Here is a 17,904-nt window from a genome sequence, read left to right as displayed (position 1 = left end):
TATTGAATTAAAAAAAATGACGTGGCCCCCTCACCCATTTTTATGTACCCAACAAAGGTAAAGCAGACAGCCAAGAGCTGAAGAGGCCCTTCCTAGCCTAAAAATACAAGCATGCAGCCACCCCAGAAGTGGCGAATCACATTAGATGGACCAATTCTGGCACTTCGCCTTCGTTCTTCCCAATTATCCTGGTGTGTTGGCAATCAGGGTAATGGGGCTTCAAGATGATGTCAGCTGTGAATGGTCCAAAAAGAAGGATTCTTAGTACTCACTGTAAAAGATAACACAGGTAACCATGGGGGTTATGCTGCTGTCGCTGGGAGGCTGACTAAATATTAAATATTAAAAATACTAAATATGACTTAATATTAAGGGTCTGGTTAATTGCCAAAATAAGGTTGTCGACTATATCCGGTAGTTTAGAATTCTGGTCCGCGTCAGACTCAGAGTCTGACTGGGAATCTGGATCAGACCCCAAAGCCACCACGGAAGAGGGGGCGTGGGATATCTAGGGCATCTTGGAGGATGTAGAGGGGCCCGGAGAGCTGGATGAAGAACTGTACAGAACTCGCTTCTTGTATTTTGTCCTTCATCTGTCCTTATGAGGATGGTGTTCAGGTGCATGCGAATCACCATGAGAGCTGTTCAGAGCACTGGTGGCAGCGGACAGGTTTGGCAGGTGCTCTAGGACCTGGACCAGGGACTGAGACACCTTGGTCAGATCAGAAACCGATTGCGGCATAGCAAAAGCACACTCCGGGGAAGAGGCTGTGCTCTCATCCTGGACGGTAGGGGGCTCCTAGCGACAGCAGTACACACCCATGGTTATCTGTGTCCTCCAATGAAGCGATAAAGAAACACAGCTGACAAAGCTATGGTGATAGTAATGGAAAGGTGTATCAAAAATCCCAATTACTAACCTAGTAAAAAAAAAAAAAAAAAATACCTTGTTGAAATAAATTCCCCTTGACACCATCCCTCATTCACCAATTAATAATAATAAAAAAAAATTTTTTAAAACTGTCCCACGAATGTCTGCCGTAGTCTATCGAATCTGTCGTAGTCCAGAGAGCAGAGAGACCAGAAAAGTCTGAAGAGCCGGGTCACACCTCCCTTTGAAGAGCGGTGACAACAGTTAAAATTACTAATCTTCTGACGTTCCTGGACTACGTCGGATTCAGTAGACTATGGCGAACCTGAGTGGGAACTTTTCTTTCTAATAAATTGGAAATGAGGGACAGTGTCTTATGTTTATTTCTCTGTGTATGTTTTTCAGGTTTCCATTTGTGGCGGCAGTGAACGAAGTCTAGTGTCGGGGGGTGTTTATTTCAATAGACGCCAAGATACCCCTCCACTACTAAGGCCAAGGCTTGATGTCAGGTGTCTTTTTGGACACTACATAGCTGACATCAGGGCAATCAGAAAGAGCCAAGGCAAAGTACTGGAATTGGTGCATCTAATGTGATAAGCCACTTCAGGGGTGGCTCAGAGCTGATATTTTTAGGCAGGAAAATGCCCAATAACAATGGACCTTCCCAGCTTTATATCAGCTCGCAGCTGTCTGGTTTACCTTTGCTAGTTACAAAAAACGGAGGGACCACACATAACTTTTCATTTATTTCATCATAAAAACCTGTCCAATTGTAAATCAGTCTCTCTCTATTATCTATCTCTATAGCATCCACTGCTGTCTAAAAATGTATGCAAAAATCACAAGCAAGAATGCTACAAGAATGCAGCAAATATGCAATCATTTTTAAATGACTTCATTGAAGTCAATGGGGGAAAAACGCTGCAAAAAACGCTGAAATAATGCAAATAAGCAACGTTTGCATAAGACTTCAGGATTCTCATTCATTCTGCTGGCATCAAGATTCCCTTCAGGTTTTGTAACAAATTTGTGAGGCAAACACGCAGCGTGTGCACACACCCTTAGTGGTGGAGAATGGTACCCATGACCTCCAGATGCGCTATACACCTGTAGATATACAGTGACAGGTAAAGGGAGAAAATAAAGTTATCCATTCCATGCAGCAGCTCGCTTCCAGTGATGCAGGGAGGGTTACCGTCACCACTCACTACACAACATGAGCACTGTCAAAGCTATAACAAATTATATAGCAGGGAAATTACAGGTGGGGTGGTGGGAATGGGGAAGAACTAAGGCCAGGTACATGAAACCAGGACTGAGCTACCAGTAATCAGTAAGATGGTGACTATTGTAAAAGAAACCAAAAGAGCCCATTCACTGGTGAATGTGATCCATTTTGTGAATCTGGGACTTTCCGGAAAACTGGAAATCATGGTCTGGCAGAATTCATTTAAAAATACAAATGGTGATCAGCTATCCACTCTTTGTGGTGCCCACAGAAATAAGTTACAGGTGCTTCTCACAAGTATTGAATGCATTTACTGAACATACATTTCACTAGGTCAACATTTCGGATTTTAAAATCATTTTTCAAGCTAGTGTTAGAGTATTCTAATTTACTGAGATAATGACTTTGGGGTTTTCATTGGCTGAGCCATAATCATCAACATTAACAGAAATAAACACTCGAAATAAGATCACTCTGTTTGTAATCTACTATATAATTGTCTAAGGGTCACTTCCGTCTGTCTGTCACGGATATTCATTGGTCGCAGCCTCTGTCTGTCATGGAAATCCAAGTCGCTGATTGGTCGTGGCAAAACGCCCACGACCATTGCCACGACCAATCAGTGACGGGCACAGTCGCAGTCAGTGCCCGCTCCATAATCCCCTCCAGTCAGCGCGTTACGCCGCGGTGTAACGCACTCCGTTAACGCTACTATTAACCCTGTGTGACCAGCTTTTTACTATTGATGCTGCCTATGCAGCATCAATAGTAAAAAGATCTAATGTTAAAAATAATTAAAAAAAAGTTATACACTCACCGTCCGTCGGTCCCTCGGATCCAGAACAGGCCTTTCCTGCTCCTCGCGACGCTCCGGTGAAGGCTCCATGCATTGCGATCTCGCAAGATGATGATGATGTAGCGGTCTCGCGAGACTGCTACGTCATCATTTTGTGAGACCGCAATGCACTCTTGGGACCGGAGCGCGCAAGGAGCATCGGTAAACGCTTCGTCTGGATCCGGGGGCCAACGGAAGGTGAGTATATTATACTATTTTTTATTTAATTTTTTTTTTTTTTTTTTTTAAACAGGGATATGATGCCCACATTGCTATATACTACGTGGGCTGTGCTATATACTACGTGGGCTGTGCTATATACTACGTGGGCTGTGCTATATACTGCGTGCGTGGGCTGTTATATACTACATGAGCTGTGTTATATGCTACGTGGGCTGTTATACTACGTGGCTGTGTTATATGTTATGTGGGCTGTTATACACTCCGTGGGCTGTGCTATATACTCCATAGGCTGTGCTATATACTCCGTGGCCTGTGCTATATACTACGTGGCTGTGCTATATACTATGTGGGCTGTTATATACTACGTGGCTGTGCTATATACTACGTGGCTGTGCAATATACTACGTGGCTGTGCAATATACTACGTGGCTGTGCAATATACTACGTGGCTGTGCAATATACTACGTGGCTGTGCAATATACTACGTGGCTGTGCAATATACTACGTGGGCTGTTATATACTACATGGCTGTGCTATATACTACGTGGCCGGCCGCGAACAATCAGCGACAGGCGCAGTCAGGCCGCGAATTGGCGCGGGATTTGAACCACGCTTTGCTAATTGGTCACGGTTGGCCGAATCCTGTGTATTCAATGTATTATTCTAAAATCTTCATAAATAAACTACATACATATTCTAGAAAACCCGATGCGTTCAAATCGGGCTACCATCTAGTGACTATATAATATAAGATTTTCAATTTTTGCATTGAAGAACTGAAATAAATTAACTTTTTGATGATATTCTAATTTTGTGAGAAGCACCTGTATATGATATAAAGAACTGAAGAGGAGTGCTGGGAGTTCTTCATTGCATATGGAAGTATTCAATAGACATTTTCAAGAGTAACCGCCATTTTAAGGTTTTGTTTTTGTCCTCATAAATCAACAGTACATGTGAAAATAAACATTGTAAAATCTTATTAGAGAAATTCTCATCTTTCTCCTGGCCTGCTGATCATTCATTCTCAAAATTCACAATTTACAGCTAAAATTTGTCTTAACTGAATACAGATTTACCCATTATGGAGATAGGAGATGACAGATGGTGCTCAAAGATCTATAGACAATGGCAACTTACAGTAGAAAGTCTGTGATTGCCTCCTCCTCATTGCTCCACACAATACAACGAAAAACTGCTATCTGTTCTCAGAAATGGGAAAATCTGTCTTTACTTAATACAGGTTTAACCATTAACGGACAATGAAAGAAGCACATTTCTCTGATTAGATATTTTACAAAGTTTCTTATTTTCATGTGCATTATTGATTTATGAAATGAAAATGTTAAAAACGATGGTTACTCTAAAAAATGGTTATCTACTACTAGGAAAACAACTCCTCAAGCACTATATTTCCCCCTTGTAAAATAATAACTGACTATACTCCCCTCTGCTGCGAGCGTCGTTCCAGAGATATCGGCACCTGGTCTACTACGGTTTGCTTACGTCGGACAAAACTGTCATATGGAGGAAGCCAGAGCAGCAGTAGCCCTCACTTTACGGTGTCTGTCTTGTCCAAAGGAAAATCAGAGGAGCATCAAAATACAGTATACATCAATGTGTCAATCCTTTTTTCCAGCATATCAGCACATGAAGGCACAGTATGGGCTATAAAAAAAAATAATAATCTGCAACTATACGAAGAGAAAAAAGAAAAATCGTATGAGACTTACATGATCACCTGTGCCAGCTAGATGGATACATACAGGCCGATACTTGCTCTTCCATTCTTTAGGCACAATAAATTGAAATCTTATAAAAAATACAAAATACAAATAATGATGTATAATAATTATATGCTACTGCACAAAAACAATAAGTATGTCTGTTCACAGAGAGCAAAAATACATTGAAATTATACTATTTCACAGACATTAAAAAGCCATTGGAGTTACATATTCACAAAGCACAGTTATCACTGGAGGCAATGGTACGGTAAAAAACATAGCCATCACTAGTTCCCACATCACGGAGAGATGAACGTCACTATGTCGTGAGAATCCTACAGACTAGGTCTCACGTGACATCACAACGTGCCCAGGAGATTTTAGGAGAATATCGGCCACAGAAGTAAAATCCAGCTGCACCAATTGATCGAACCAGAGGTTGGAACGTGGTACCGTTTATTTTTTTTCCTCATCTCCATCTGTAATAAATCATATCAGAGAAATACGTTCCTTTCTCCACCTATCAGACATTTTTTGTAGAGAAGAATGATTTGGCAAAAGTTGAATTTGCCAAATTGCAGATTGTACGGGGAAATTTGATTGGCAGCAAAGCTATTCTCCTTGAAAAGAATGACTAAGCTGTAGACCATAAAAAAAAAAAAAAAAAAAAAAAAAGAGTAATATGTAAAAAAAATTCCTTACCACTCATCTCTACGGCCCCTCTGCTCTTCACTGTCCCCCGTCGGGGTCCTCATCACATCTTATCGCCGCCACGAGTGTCGTAATCCTGTGCCCCATCATGCTAGGCCAGGACTTACGGCTCTGATGAGGTCCAGGACGGCTCTACATATGGGTCTTTTTGCGAGCATGCACCGAACCGTCCCAGGCTACATCAGAGCAGGAAGTCAAGGGCCAGTGAGAAGCCAGGGGTTTTCAGTGCTCAAAGCAGGATAGCAAGCTGCAATCGGGACTGGATGGGGGCCAGCAAGGAGCGGAGGGACTAAAGTGGTGAGTGATAAGTGGAGTAAAAGTATTCCTTGTTTTTAACCTTTTGATGGCCTTGAATGATTCAGTGGGCAGAGGAGAATTACAAAAAAATTGGCTTCTTGTGAAATAGGAGTAAAATGTAATTCTACTATAATAAATTATCTTGTCTCTTGTACTGATCATTCACTCAAAAATTGCTTAAAAGGGTACCGGTCACTTGATTCATGATGCCCAAATGACGGGCAGCATGAATGAGAGTCTGGAGTCACGCTCCAGTTGATTGACAGGTCTCTCCCTACGTATACACCGGTCAACCAGTGCAGGATGTGGAGAAACTGGTCAAGGGCGGGGGACAGGATGGGCAACTATTCTCTCCCTGTAGTCCCTAATAGGCTCTTAAACACTAGGATTTCTCTAAAACCCGGGAGCATTTCAGAGTAAAACATATGTAGCTGAAATCATGCAGACAGGCTCGGATTCATGTTGCCCATAGTTTGGGCAGCATGAATTGACTGACAGGTTTCTTGACAGATTGAAAGAGAAGCTATATGCAGTCTCAATAAAAAAAAATCTAAAGAATGAGGAGGCTGAAGAAGCCCGAGGGAGAAAAGGAAGAGCAGACAGAGAAAATGGTGAGTGATCGTTCTAATGCAGAGGGGGGAAAAAAAATGTAGTTACTTACCGATAACGGTATTTCTCTGAGCCCATGACGGCACCACGGAGAGAAGGGATCTGCCCATCAAGGACAGGAAACCTATAGATAAAAAGGCGGTACCTCTCTCCAGCATCAGTTGTTTACAGAGCATGAAGGGAACGTTAGGTTAATAACAGGAAGATAATTAAAAAAAAATTCAAAAATTTCAACATCACTGAAGAGTTTGACCGAGATACCACGTGACTTTCTTAAGTAAAAAGTGTAATTTTAAACTAAGTGTGCACACCCACACGTGAAGGGAGGGAATGTACGGGTGCCGTCATGGGCTCAGAGAAATACCGTTAACGGTAAGTAACTACATTTTTCTCTGTCTCCCATGATGGCACCATGGAGAGAATTGCAGAGACTGTACATCTGGGGGGAAGGGGGGGGGGACTACCGCTTCCAGAACCCTTTTCCCAAAGGTAAGGTCCGAAGTAGAGGTTAGGTCTAGCCGATAGTGGTTAAAGAATGTAGAGGGGGAAGTCCAAGTAGCAGCTCTACATATCTGATCAATCGAACCACCGCCTTTCCGCCCAAGAGGCTGCTACTGCTCGTTGAGTGAGCTCTAATTTTCTCCAGAGCGGACACCCCACACGAGGTATATGACAGGTTGATGGTGTCTCTGATCCATCTTGCTAATGTGCTTTTAGAAGCTTTTTTCCCCTTCCGAGAACCCTGAAAACACAAAAAGAGATCTATACTTCCTACACTCCCTAGTGACCTCTAGGTAATGAATCAGGCATCTTTTGACGTCTAATGTGTGCAATATTTTTTTCTTCCTTATTTTTGGGATTAGGACAAAAGGAGGGAAGGGAAGTCTCCTGTGATCTATGGATCCGAGAAGCTACTTTTGGAAGGTAGGCTGGGTCCATTTTGAGAACAACCCTATCATTCAAGATCTGTGTGAAAGGGGGATTAGCCGATAATGCCTGGATGTCACTGACTCTGCGTGCTGAAGTGAGAGCTACCAGCAGAGATGTTTTGAGGGACAGAATTCTCAAGGGAGCTTCTGCCAAGGGTTCGAAGGAAGGCTTAGTTAGGGCCGTAAGGACTAAATTTAAATCCCATTGTGGAGTACTCCGCAAGTGAAGGTGTCTAGACCTTTCTACCGCTTTAATGAATCTGGAAACCCATCGATTCCCTGCTAAATCGTAATTGAACAGAGCCCCTAAAGCAGCGACCTGATCCTTTAGGGAACTTATAGCCAGACCTTGTTCCAACCCCTTCTGCAGAAACTCTGATATGGCTCTAAGTGGAACCCCCTCATTTACTTTAGAGCCTGATGCTGAGAGGAATTTTTTCCAGACTTTTCTGTACTGTTTGGTGGTTACTGGTTTCCTGCTTTGTAGTAAAGTTGATACTAGGCCTGGCAAAAACCCTTTATCCCTTAGTAGCACCCTCTCAAATTCCAGGCTGTCATATGTAAACTTGCTACCTGTGGGTGTGTTACTGGTCCCTGGGAGAGGAGGTTTGGAAGATCCGGGAGTACCCAAGGGTCGGAGATGGACATCCTCCTCACCCATGAAAACCAAATCCTCTTTGGCCAGAAGGGGGCTATTAAGACTACACGAGCTCGGTCTTCCCGTATTTTTCTCAGAACTGCCAGGATTAGTGTGATTGGGGGAAAAGCATATGCTAGTTGATAGTTCCATGGAATCAGTAATGCATCCAATGCGACAGGGTTCCCTAAGGGAGTTATGGAGCAGAAGGTATCAACCTTCCGGTTCAGATTGTTTGTGATCAGATCTATGTCTGGTATACCCCATCTTTCTGTGATCTGATTGAACACTGCTTGGCTTAATTCCCACTCTCCCTGGCTCAGACGAGACCGACTCAGGAAGTCTGCCCTTTAATTGTCCACCCCTTTTATGTGAAGAGTCGTCAATGACCCCAGGTTGTCCTTGGCTAGTTGAAAGATTGATTTTGTTACTTCCATGAGAGACTGGAATCGGGTACCCCCTTAGTGATTCAAGTATGCTACCACTACCCGGTTGTCTGAGAATACCCTGACATGATGTGAGTGAAGGGTGTTCAGGAATACTAAGAGTGCACATTTCACCGCCAGTTATTTCATATTGGAAGATGCTGTTCTCAGATCGTCGGACCAGACCCCCTGTGCTATGAGGTCGCTCAGGTGAGCCCCCCAACCCCTGGGGCTTGCGTCCGTAGTCACAACTTTTGAGACTGGAACCACCCACGGGACACCCGGGGTCAAATTGTTTGTCCTTATCCACAATTCCAGTGAGAGTGTTGTGTTTGACGATATACTGAACTGACCTTCTAAATTTCCTCTTAGTGAAATTTCCGCTGACAAAAACTCCCATTGCAGTTCTCTCGTGTGTATCTGAGCCCACTGAACTGCAGGGATGCATGCTGTTATGGACACCAGGAGGGATATTGCCTCTCGTAAAGATATGGAGGGGAGATCTCTCACTCGAGATACCAGCCCCACCATCCTCTGGATCTTCCCTAAGGGTAGACGACACTCCTGATTGATCGAATCTAGTATGATGCCCAGATATTCCTGTACCTGGCTTGGTACTAATTTGGACTTTCCTAGATTCAAAAGCCAGCCTAAGTTGTTTAAGGAACACATGACCTTCTCCAACTGAGCTTTGCAATGTTGGGGGGAGTTGCCGATTATCAGGAAGTCATCTAGATATGGAACGATTAGGGTGTCCGGTTCTCTTAGGTGAGCCATTACCTCTGCCACTAGTTTGGTGAACACTCGAGGCGCTATGGCCAGTCCAAAAGGAAGAGCTGCAAATTGGTAATGCTTTATTACCCCCCTGATTTGGACTGCTACCCTGAGGAATTTTTGATAGTCTCTGTGGATGGCGACGTGATAATATGCATCCTATAGATCTAGCATAGCCATAAAACAGAGTGGGAACAACATTTTTACTGACGTTTTTATTGTCTCCATTTTTGAATGGCTGCACTCAAGTATTTGTTCAGACTCTTTAAATTTAAAATTGTCCTGAAGGAACCATCCGGTTTCCTTCTGAGGAAAAGGGGGGGGGGGGAGGAGGAAGGGTAAAACCCTTCTCCTCTTTCTTGGAGAGGAACCTCTAGAACAACTCCCTGCCCAGCAGTCCCATAACCTCTTGTTCTAAAGCCAGTTGTTCCTCCATTGAGGATCTCCGTGATGTTACTAGAGAGGATGGTTGAGGGAGGGTGTGGAATTTGAGCTTTAGGCCTAATTTTATTAGGTCCAGTATCCAGGAACTGTTGGTTATCTTCTCCCAGGCTGAGAGAAAGAGGGACAACCTTCCCCCCCCCCCCCACCTGGGGAAACACTTCATTGGGAGGGGTTTTTTTATTATCAGTGGGGCCTTTGCCGAACATGAACCCCTTATTCTTATTTCTTTTGTCTTCCCATCTATCTTGTGTTCTTGGTGGCTTTTTTCGGATAAACCTCTTACTCCAAAAAGGCCCGCTTGTAGGGTGGGTTAGAGAGGATAGGGAAGGACTTTTTCTTATCCCCTGCTTTGTCTAGGATGTCGTCCACAGCGGAACCAAACAGGAACTCTCCTTCACATGGGATGGCACATAGCTTTGATTTAGGCTACTTTCACACTAGCGTTTTTTTGCATACGTCGCAATGCGTCGTTTTGGCGAAAAAACGCATCCTGCAAAGTCGTCTGCAGGATGCGTTTTTTCCCCATAGACTAACATTAGCGACGCATTGCGACGTATTGACACACGTCGCAACCGTCGTGCTGTGGCGGACCGCCGGCAGCAAAAAATGTTACATGTAACTTTTTTTGTGCCGACGGTCCGCCATTTCCGACCGCGCATGCGCGGCCGGGACTCCGCCCCCACCTCCCTGCACCTCACAATGGGGCAGCGGATGCGTGGAAAAACAGCATCCGCTGCCCCCGTTGTGCGGCGCTTGCACAGTATGCGTCGGTACGTTGGGCCGACGCAGCGCGACGGCCCCGTACCGACGCTAGTGTGAAAGTAGCCTTAGTCTGGAGATCTCCCGGCCAACATTTAAGCCAAAGTGCTCGTCTGGCTGCAGTAGAAAAAAGACGCGTCTGTCAGGAAGGCAGCAACCCCCCTCATTACTGGTAAGTTATTTAACATAATGTCTCTAGATGTTTTTCCCTTAAGTTGAGATTCCAGTTGATCGAACCAGACCATTAGGGAGCGGGATGTACAAGTGGCGGCTACTGCTGGTTTTAGCCCCTCCCCCGGCTGCTTCCCATGAACCCTTCAGGAACACATCTGCCCTCTTGTCCATGATGTCTTTTAAGACTCCCATATCCTCGAATGGGAGGGCAAACTTTTTGGACGCCTTGGCAATTGCCACATCTAATTTGGGTGCCTTTTCCCAAAAGGAGCATGTTGGGTATTTCCTTTTTGGGGTAAGTAGAGCTTTCCTTACGGGTTTTTTCCATTCCTTTTTAATCAAGGCCTGGATTTTTTCATGAAGCGGGAAGTCTCTTCAGAGGAAGAGGAAGAGGAAGATGAATTAGAGGTATACAAATCCCCTTCTTCACTATCTGAAATACTAGATTTGGGTTCAGGGGAGTGCCTGGTCTTCCTTCGCTTTTTACCCTCCTGAAGGGACCTAAAAGGTGTCCTCCACCTGGGTTTTAATTAATGATCTAAGTTCTGTTGTGAACCCGGAAAGCCCTTCACAGACTGTTTGTTCTATACAGGAGCTGCAAAGTCTTTTTTCCCACATGGCGGGCAAATCTTCCCTACAGAACGCAGATCCTGTGTTTAGAATTCCCTGAACTCTTCCTCCCCTAAAAAAAAAACATAACAGAAAATAGGGGCCCTGTTAACAGGCGAACTTTCGCGAAGTTCACTCACGACCTGGCGGAACAAAGAGTAGCGGTTGGAAATGAACTGTATCCACTGAAGGATTCTCCCTCACGCTGGACGCCGAACTGGAACCTTTGCTGTTCTGGGATCCTAAGCGCCGCTTTCCGGCGATGTCATGTTGCTGGTGGTGGGAAGCCTGTTTCCCTTTCACCTGTGGCCACCGTTTCTGCTGCTGTGGTGGTGATCTGGGTCTGTGGAGATTTCAACTCCGGTTGTTCCAGATCGCTCATGGTCTGTGGGGAACACTGATCAAGCTCCATCGGAAGCACCAAGCCAGTGCACCGTCCCCCTGAAATAGTGCTTAGACTGGATTACCCAGTCATGCCCTACGCCAATCGCACCATCATGCCTTGCGCATGCGCACTGACTGACCCAGTCACGACCTGCGCCAGTCGCGTCATCGTGTCCCGCGCATGTGCACTAACCGGCTCCCAGAGATGCTTTGCAACGGCGCCGCCTCCATCCTTCGTTCCAGGTGAGGAAGCTGCGTGTTACTGCCTCCCCCCCCCCCCCCCCGTGTTCCGTAGGGACCCCCGCGGTGGCAAGCTGTGCCATGTGGCCCGTCGGCCATGAAGAAGATTTCCAGGAGAGGCGGCCTCGCGATCCTCTTCTTTGCTGCCTCTCCCTGCACACCCTAGAGGCTCACTGACCTCAGCGGTGGCGCCTCGGGTTACCACACCAGCCGAGGAAGGGGACCCCCGCTGCCTGGATCGGTGTGACTAGCCCCGGAATCCAACAATGATCTAGGTATGTCTTGCGACGACTGCAGGTTCCCTATCAAGGACAGGAAACCAAACTGATGAGGGAGAGAGGTACCGCCTTTTTATCTGTAGGTTTCCTGTCCTTGAAGGGCGGATCCCCTCTCTCCGTGGTGCCGTCATGGGGGACAGAGAAAAATTGTTAAAAATGCAGGATACAAGTCACATCATGGCTAGAAAGAGTTATTCTTTGGGTACACACGCACAGGACAACCTATTACGAAAAGTCATCTGAAAGTGCAGTTACACTTTAAAGGGAATCGGAACCGAATTTTGAAAAATTCACTCAACTCTATTGATCGGTGTGGGTCCAACTTTTGAAGCCCGTACTGATACACAGAACAGGACATTTTTATCCCAATTAGGCCTCATTTACAAGTCAGTATTTGGTCAGTATCAGTGTTTGAATGCCAAAACCAGGAGTGGAACTTACAGAGAAATACTACTGAAATTGTGTGTTTCGCAGACTCCAGGTTTTGCTATTCAAATACTGTTCATAAATACTGATATGTGAATGAGGCATCAGAATGTTTCGGTAGCACGTGTGCCCAGCAGTCATTCTATTCATTCTCTATGGGGCTGCCAGAAAAAGCCGAGTGCAGTGTTTGGCCAGGCCATAGAGTGTGAATGGAGCAGCTGATGAGCATGCAAATTGTCACTCTATTCTAATGGTGATAAAAGTGTCTCTATCACGTTCAAAAGTTGACGTTCAGCAAATCACTGTAGGTCCCGATGATCAGACCCCCACTTATCTATAAGTTATCACCCATCTTGTGTTTGTTTTCACTTGACAAACCCTTGAAAAGCAATCTGTCACCAGACTTTTCCTACCCCACTTCCGAGTAGCATGATGTATGGGAAAGGCTGAGCTCTGCATAACCCCGCCCACACCGCTGATTGGGAGCTTTCTGTGTACACTGCGCATAGCCAGAAAGCAGCCAATTAGTGGTGGTGGTGGGGGTTATACAAAGCACATGAATATGGAGGACTACATGGCATTAGCTATACTAGTCGTCTAGTGATAATCTGCTGATAAAATAATGACTTTATCAAAACAACAGCATACAGCCCAGTAGGAGACAAGTCACTAGAATCAGGGTTTATGTCTCTAAATCATGCTGCTCAGATTAAGAGGCGAAAACCTAATAACAGATTCAGTTTAATACTCACTCCGACATTACATACACAAGAAATGAAACGCTTTGACCCAGCTACTCAGTTTTGTTAGGCTGGGGTCACACATGGCGTAAGACAATACGCAACGTATTATACGTCCGTATTACGCGTTGAATACGCCAAAATGTCTCCGTAAGCGACTTCCGTAGTTCCGGCGTTGCTGAGGTGTGGTCGCGTATTTTGTGCATGTGCTTGTGCGTGTGTGATGCGTGTGTGATCCGTATGGCGTATTTATCACGCACCATCACAAAATGGACATTTAACGGTTTTCAGGCCTGCAAATCATTTAAACCATCATTAACCACACTATTTAAGCCCTCTACAACAGGTGGAGCCCTCCCATCTGCCCTATATGTTCTCTAGCATATTTTGGCTGTGTTGCTTGGAGATTACAACCATGTCTGGCCCTGTGTATGTAAGCACAACTCAGCGGGTGTTGCTTCACTGGGTGTTGTCTCGTCGCTTTGGACAGCCATATTCGGTCAATGTGGATCCGCGAAGGAGGAGACGAAGATTGTGGGTCCATCCTCTATTGATCCAACGCCAGAGTAAAGGCCATTTCCAGAGACTATATTCAGCTTTGAGGGCACATCCAGAGAAGTTTTACCAGTATACTCGCATGTCCATCCGGACTTTTGACATGTTGTTGGAGCTCTTACGTCCTGGGCTCACCTTTAAGGACACCTGGATGAGAAAAGCCATCTCTGCTGAGGAGCGTCTGCTCCTAACCTTACGGTATGTATTCCACATTTGAAAATACTGTATTTTTGGGGTTTTTCTTAACAAATGTGAGGTGTACTACTAGGTTTCATTAACTTCACTTGGACATGAAGCCACAAGCACATATCCAAGAATGTTGGCAAGATTATAGTCTATTTATTTTTTCAACTGCCAATTTGTATACTGTAAATAATGTCATATTCTATGAAATATACACTTGGGCTTCTTCCTTGGATCTTAGTGCTCATGTTTTTTTCTTTTCCCTTTTTGTTGTATTGCAGCTTCCTGGCCACAGGATTGTCCTATGCGGGTCTCCACCTGGAGTTTTTGATTGGGCGGTCGACCATTTCAGGCATTGTTAGGACAACCTGTTCCCAAATCTGGCTGAAACTACATGAAGCTGTGTTGCCTGAGCCAAAACAGGACGATTGGCTTAAAATCGCCACAGGTTTCCAAAATAATTGTGACTTCCCTAATTGCATTGGAGCTGTGGATGGGAAACATATCAGGGTGCGTAAGCCGCCGAACTCTGGTTCCCAATTCTACAATTACAAGCAGTTTTTCTCTGTAGTTCTGTTAGCAGTTGCTGACAGTAACTACAGGTTTGTCATTGTAGACATTGGGGCCTATGGGCGAACTGGAGACTCTAGGGTCTTCAATTCATCCATAATGGGTCGGCGGCTACGTGACAACCAGTTGAATCTCCCACCACCACAACAACTCCCAGGCTCCAATGCTGAAGCAGTGCCTTTTGTTTTTGTTGGAGATGAGGCCTTCCAACTGTCGCGGAACGTCATGAGGCCTTACCCCAGGCGCAACCTTGACCACCGGCGGAGGGTGTTTAATTTGAGACTTGCCAGGGCACGGAGACTGGTTGAGTGCGCCTTTGGGATTCTTGTGGCCAAATGGCGGGTTCTTCACTCTGCCATACAGCTGAGTGAGGCGACAATCAACGAAGTGATAAAAGCCTGTGTCATTCTACATAATTTCACAAGAATACATGATTGTTCATCACCAAGCGTGGAAGATAACCTCATGATCAATGTTCGTAGGCCTACCCCATATGTCCCTCCTCCGCGTCGGCCACTTTCTGGTCTGAAAGTTCGTGATATCTTTACCAATTTTTTTTTGTCTCCTCAAGGTGCTATTCCCTGGCAAGACTATGCCTTTTTGCATGTGTAATTAATTAGCTATATAAAGTATGTGTGAAACAATTTTCCAACTCTGTGTCTAGTTTTTTCTTATTTCACATATGGTTATCAGCATATCATGTGTGTGTGATGGAAGAATGAATACAGCGCAGGCAGACGGTGATTGCTAGTACAAAAACATTTTACTTACTGGGTAACTTTTTCAACTGTGTAGGTTATTCTTTTGTCATAACCTTTTTTGGGTCTCATATTTTTTTTTTTTTTGCCCAAAATTGCCACTCCGAACACAAGCAACCATGCTCTGTAGTGAGAATACAAGCATACAAATTGTATACAAATCATAGAAAAAAAAAAAAAAAAAAAAAAAATTAAAAGAAACATAAAAAACAAAACAAACCTAAAAACAAAAAATTACAAGTCCTGGTAGGTAGGGGCAGGAGAAGCAGCTTGCTCTGGGTCTGCATCAGGTGGCATTTGTAGGCCCAATTGTCCAGAACCCTGTGCAGATGATGTTGTGGCCTGAGGGACATTTGGCCAGCTAGGATGCTGGGAACTTGGAAGAGTAGGGCGTGGATTTTGGACATACCCCTGCTGCTGATAACCATATGGCCGGGAATCATAACCCAACCCAAAATGACCATATTGTCCATACCCAGGTTGGGACCAGCCTCCAGCACTGGGTGTGGACAAGTGGCCATATTGTGATGGTTGAACATATCCTGCCATATGTTGCTGAGGTGGCCATTGTGTGGTTGATGGGGGTTGGGGCTGAGGTGTTGGCTGACGTGGAGGGGGTGGTTCGGATCCTTGTTGAGCTGCCAGGCCTTGTAATCTCAGAGGCCGCAGAACATTTTCAGGTGACATCTGCCACTGTTCAATCATCAGCATGAGATTGTATGGGTTATTTGGGGGGGTGCATGCGTCAACAAGGATCTGAAAACACCCTCTCACACGTAGCCTTAACTCCCTCTCTATGGACCTTAAGTAATTGGCCATGCTCCTGGTAAATCCCTCCTCCCCATCATCGTCTCGAACACGTGCCAAGTAGCTCAGGACCCCAGCATCGACATTTTGGCGGCTTTGTCTCAATTCTCTTCTGCGGCGTGCAAGCTGTGGTCTGACTGCAGCCTGTGGGGATGGAGCCAGGGCAACAGTTGGGCTGCTGCTATTTACAGGGTCATCCTGGCTAGGTGGTGGTGCTGCTGATGAGGCTGCCGCTGAAGAGGCAAACTGTGGGTCCTCTGGGTGTGGGACTGAGACAGATCCAGCTTCATGAAGAGATGAGGAGGATCCAGGAGGGATGGAGCCAGAGGGAGCAGCAGATGGACCAGCCACCTCTTCACCTTCCCCAACTGGGTCAATGACCAGTTCGGAGTCAGACCCTGTCTCCCTGTCAGTGAGGTTAGACTGAGTTCTGGAACCAAAAAAAAAAGTAAGAACACAAATAATACCAAAACCCACACCAAAAATTATTGAGATTGGTACTTACGGCCTGAGGTCCATGCTGGGATTGAGAAAGTTGAGCCGGTCAAAGTATATGTACTTTTTTTTTTTGGGAGGTGCCCCGGCTCCACTTCTCTCCCGCTGCTGCCTCTCCCTCCTGTACTGGTCGCGGATACTCCGCCACCTTGTTGTAACATCACCCACTGAAACAACAAAAAAAACACACATTCTTTAGACCATTAATCAGTGAGCTCCAAAAAGGTGTAAATGACTACACAGATTTATAAGTGTAGCATCCAAATAGGCCTTTGGGGAGAAGAATTCATCTTAAATCGAAACAAAAACCCCAATTAGCAAGCAAAGCCACAAGGACAGAGTCCACTAACCTCTATCACAGAAAGGACAAATAATGGGAAACACTGTTAGTAAGTAAAAGGGACACCTATTGTAAACATTAATGAAATCCGTATATCATGTACCACACCTTGGATCTACTGGTGGGCTTTCTAGTTCCTTCATGACTATTTAGTACATTGCGCAGAAATTCAAAGTAGAAAGGGCCTGATAATTCCAAAGAACATTACATTTCAAACATGGGTGTACTTACTTATCTGTCGCTGTGCCTGACGTGGCTGCTGGTCATAATGTGGGAAGAGGGCCACACACACGCTCCTCCATGCTGCCTCTTTTTGGGCTCTGTTGGCGTAGTTTGGATCTCTTTGGTCCCAAATTACAGGCCTTTCTTGGACCAAAATAATGAGCATGTCCACATTGATAATGTGAGACATGGTGAATCTCACTCCGTGGAGGCGTGCAGCAGACTTCCGGGTTCACTGTCTGGCTTTTTCAGCTAATTAGCATGTCTCACCTGCCTAATTGAGGCCTTTGGACGTTTCAGGACATCTGCCATTAAGTTCCGTATTTCTCGCAAGGCACACGCATGGTCCGTAAGCATTCCGTATTATACGCTCTCCCATAGACTTGCATTGGCGTATTTTTTGCGCGATACGCTGACAAACGCAGCAGGCTGCGATTTTCTGCGCCCGTACAAAGCCGTATATTACGGATCCGTAAGATACGGCTGATAGGACTAGACCCATTGAGAATCATTGTGCCGTATGCAATGCGAGTTTTACGGACGTAGTTTTTTCGCTCTTACGTACGTAAAACACGCATGTGTGACCCCAGCCTCAAGGGTACGGATTTTTAAAAACTAGACAATTACTTGTTAACCCTTGGGAAACATACGGCCAGCCACACAAAATTACAGGACATCTTTCCAAGCAAATTAG

General features: G+C 45.2%; 2 protein-coding genes across 6 annotated transcripts in view; both read right to left on the bottom strand.

Moving 5' to 3' along the window:
- Positions 1–17,904, bottom strand: part of ABHD18 (abhydrolase domain containing 18) — a 57,501-nt gene that overhangs the window by 20,423 nt on the left and 19,174 nt on the right. For all 5 annotated transcript variants that reach the window (XM_077279118.1, XM_077279116.1, XM_077279113.1 and 2 more), the window contains exon 5: positions 4,851–4,929. In XM_077279118.1, coding sequence (XP_077135233.1) covers positions 4,851–4,929 — 79 coding nt within the window. The remainder of the gene's footprint in view (positions 1–4,850; positions 4,930–17,904) is intronic.
- On the bottom strand, positions 15,258–17,755 carry LOC143790465 (uncharacterized). The gene is made up of 2 exons (XM_077279122.1): positions 16,659–17,755; positions 15,258–16,583 (listed from the first exon to the last, which is right to left on the bottom strand). The coding sequence occupies exons 1-2, from the start codon at positions 16,838–16,840 to the stop codon at positions 15,581–15,583; spliced, it is 1,185 nt and encodes a 394-aa protein (XP_077135237.1). The 5' UTR covers positions 16,841–17,755; the 3' UTR covers positions 15,258–15,580.

The sequence above is a fragment of the Ranitomeya variabilis genome, chromosome 1 (genome assembly GCF_051348905.1).
Source record: "Ranitomeya variabilis isolate aRanVar5 chromosome 1, aRanVar5.hap1, whole genome shotgun sequence".
In the NCBI taxonomy this organism is placed as follows: Eukaryota; Metazoa; Chordata; class Amphibia; order Anura; family Dendrobatidae; genus Ranitomeya; species Ranitomeya variabilis.
The sequence above is the reverse complement of the archived record's forward strand: the minus strand, read 5'-3'. Positions and strand labels throughout refer to the sequence as shown.

Coding starts and splice junctions, on each gene's coding strand:
- LOC143790465 (XM_077279122.1), bottom strand. CDS start 16,840: ATGTGTGTTTTTTTTGTTGTTTCAGTGGGTGATGTTACAACAAGGTGG. Junction 16,584..16,658: donor CCCAGCATGGACCTCAGGCC/GTAAGTACCAAT, acceptor TTTTGGTTCCAG/AACTCAGTCTAACCTCACTG.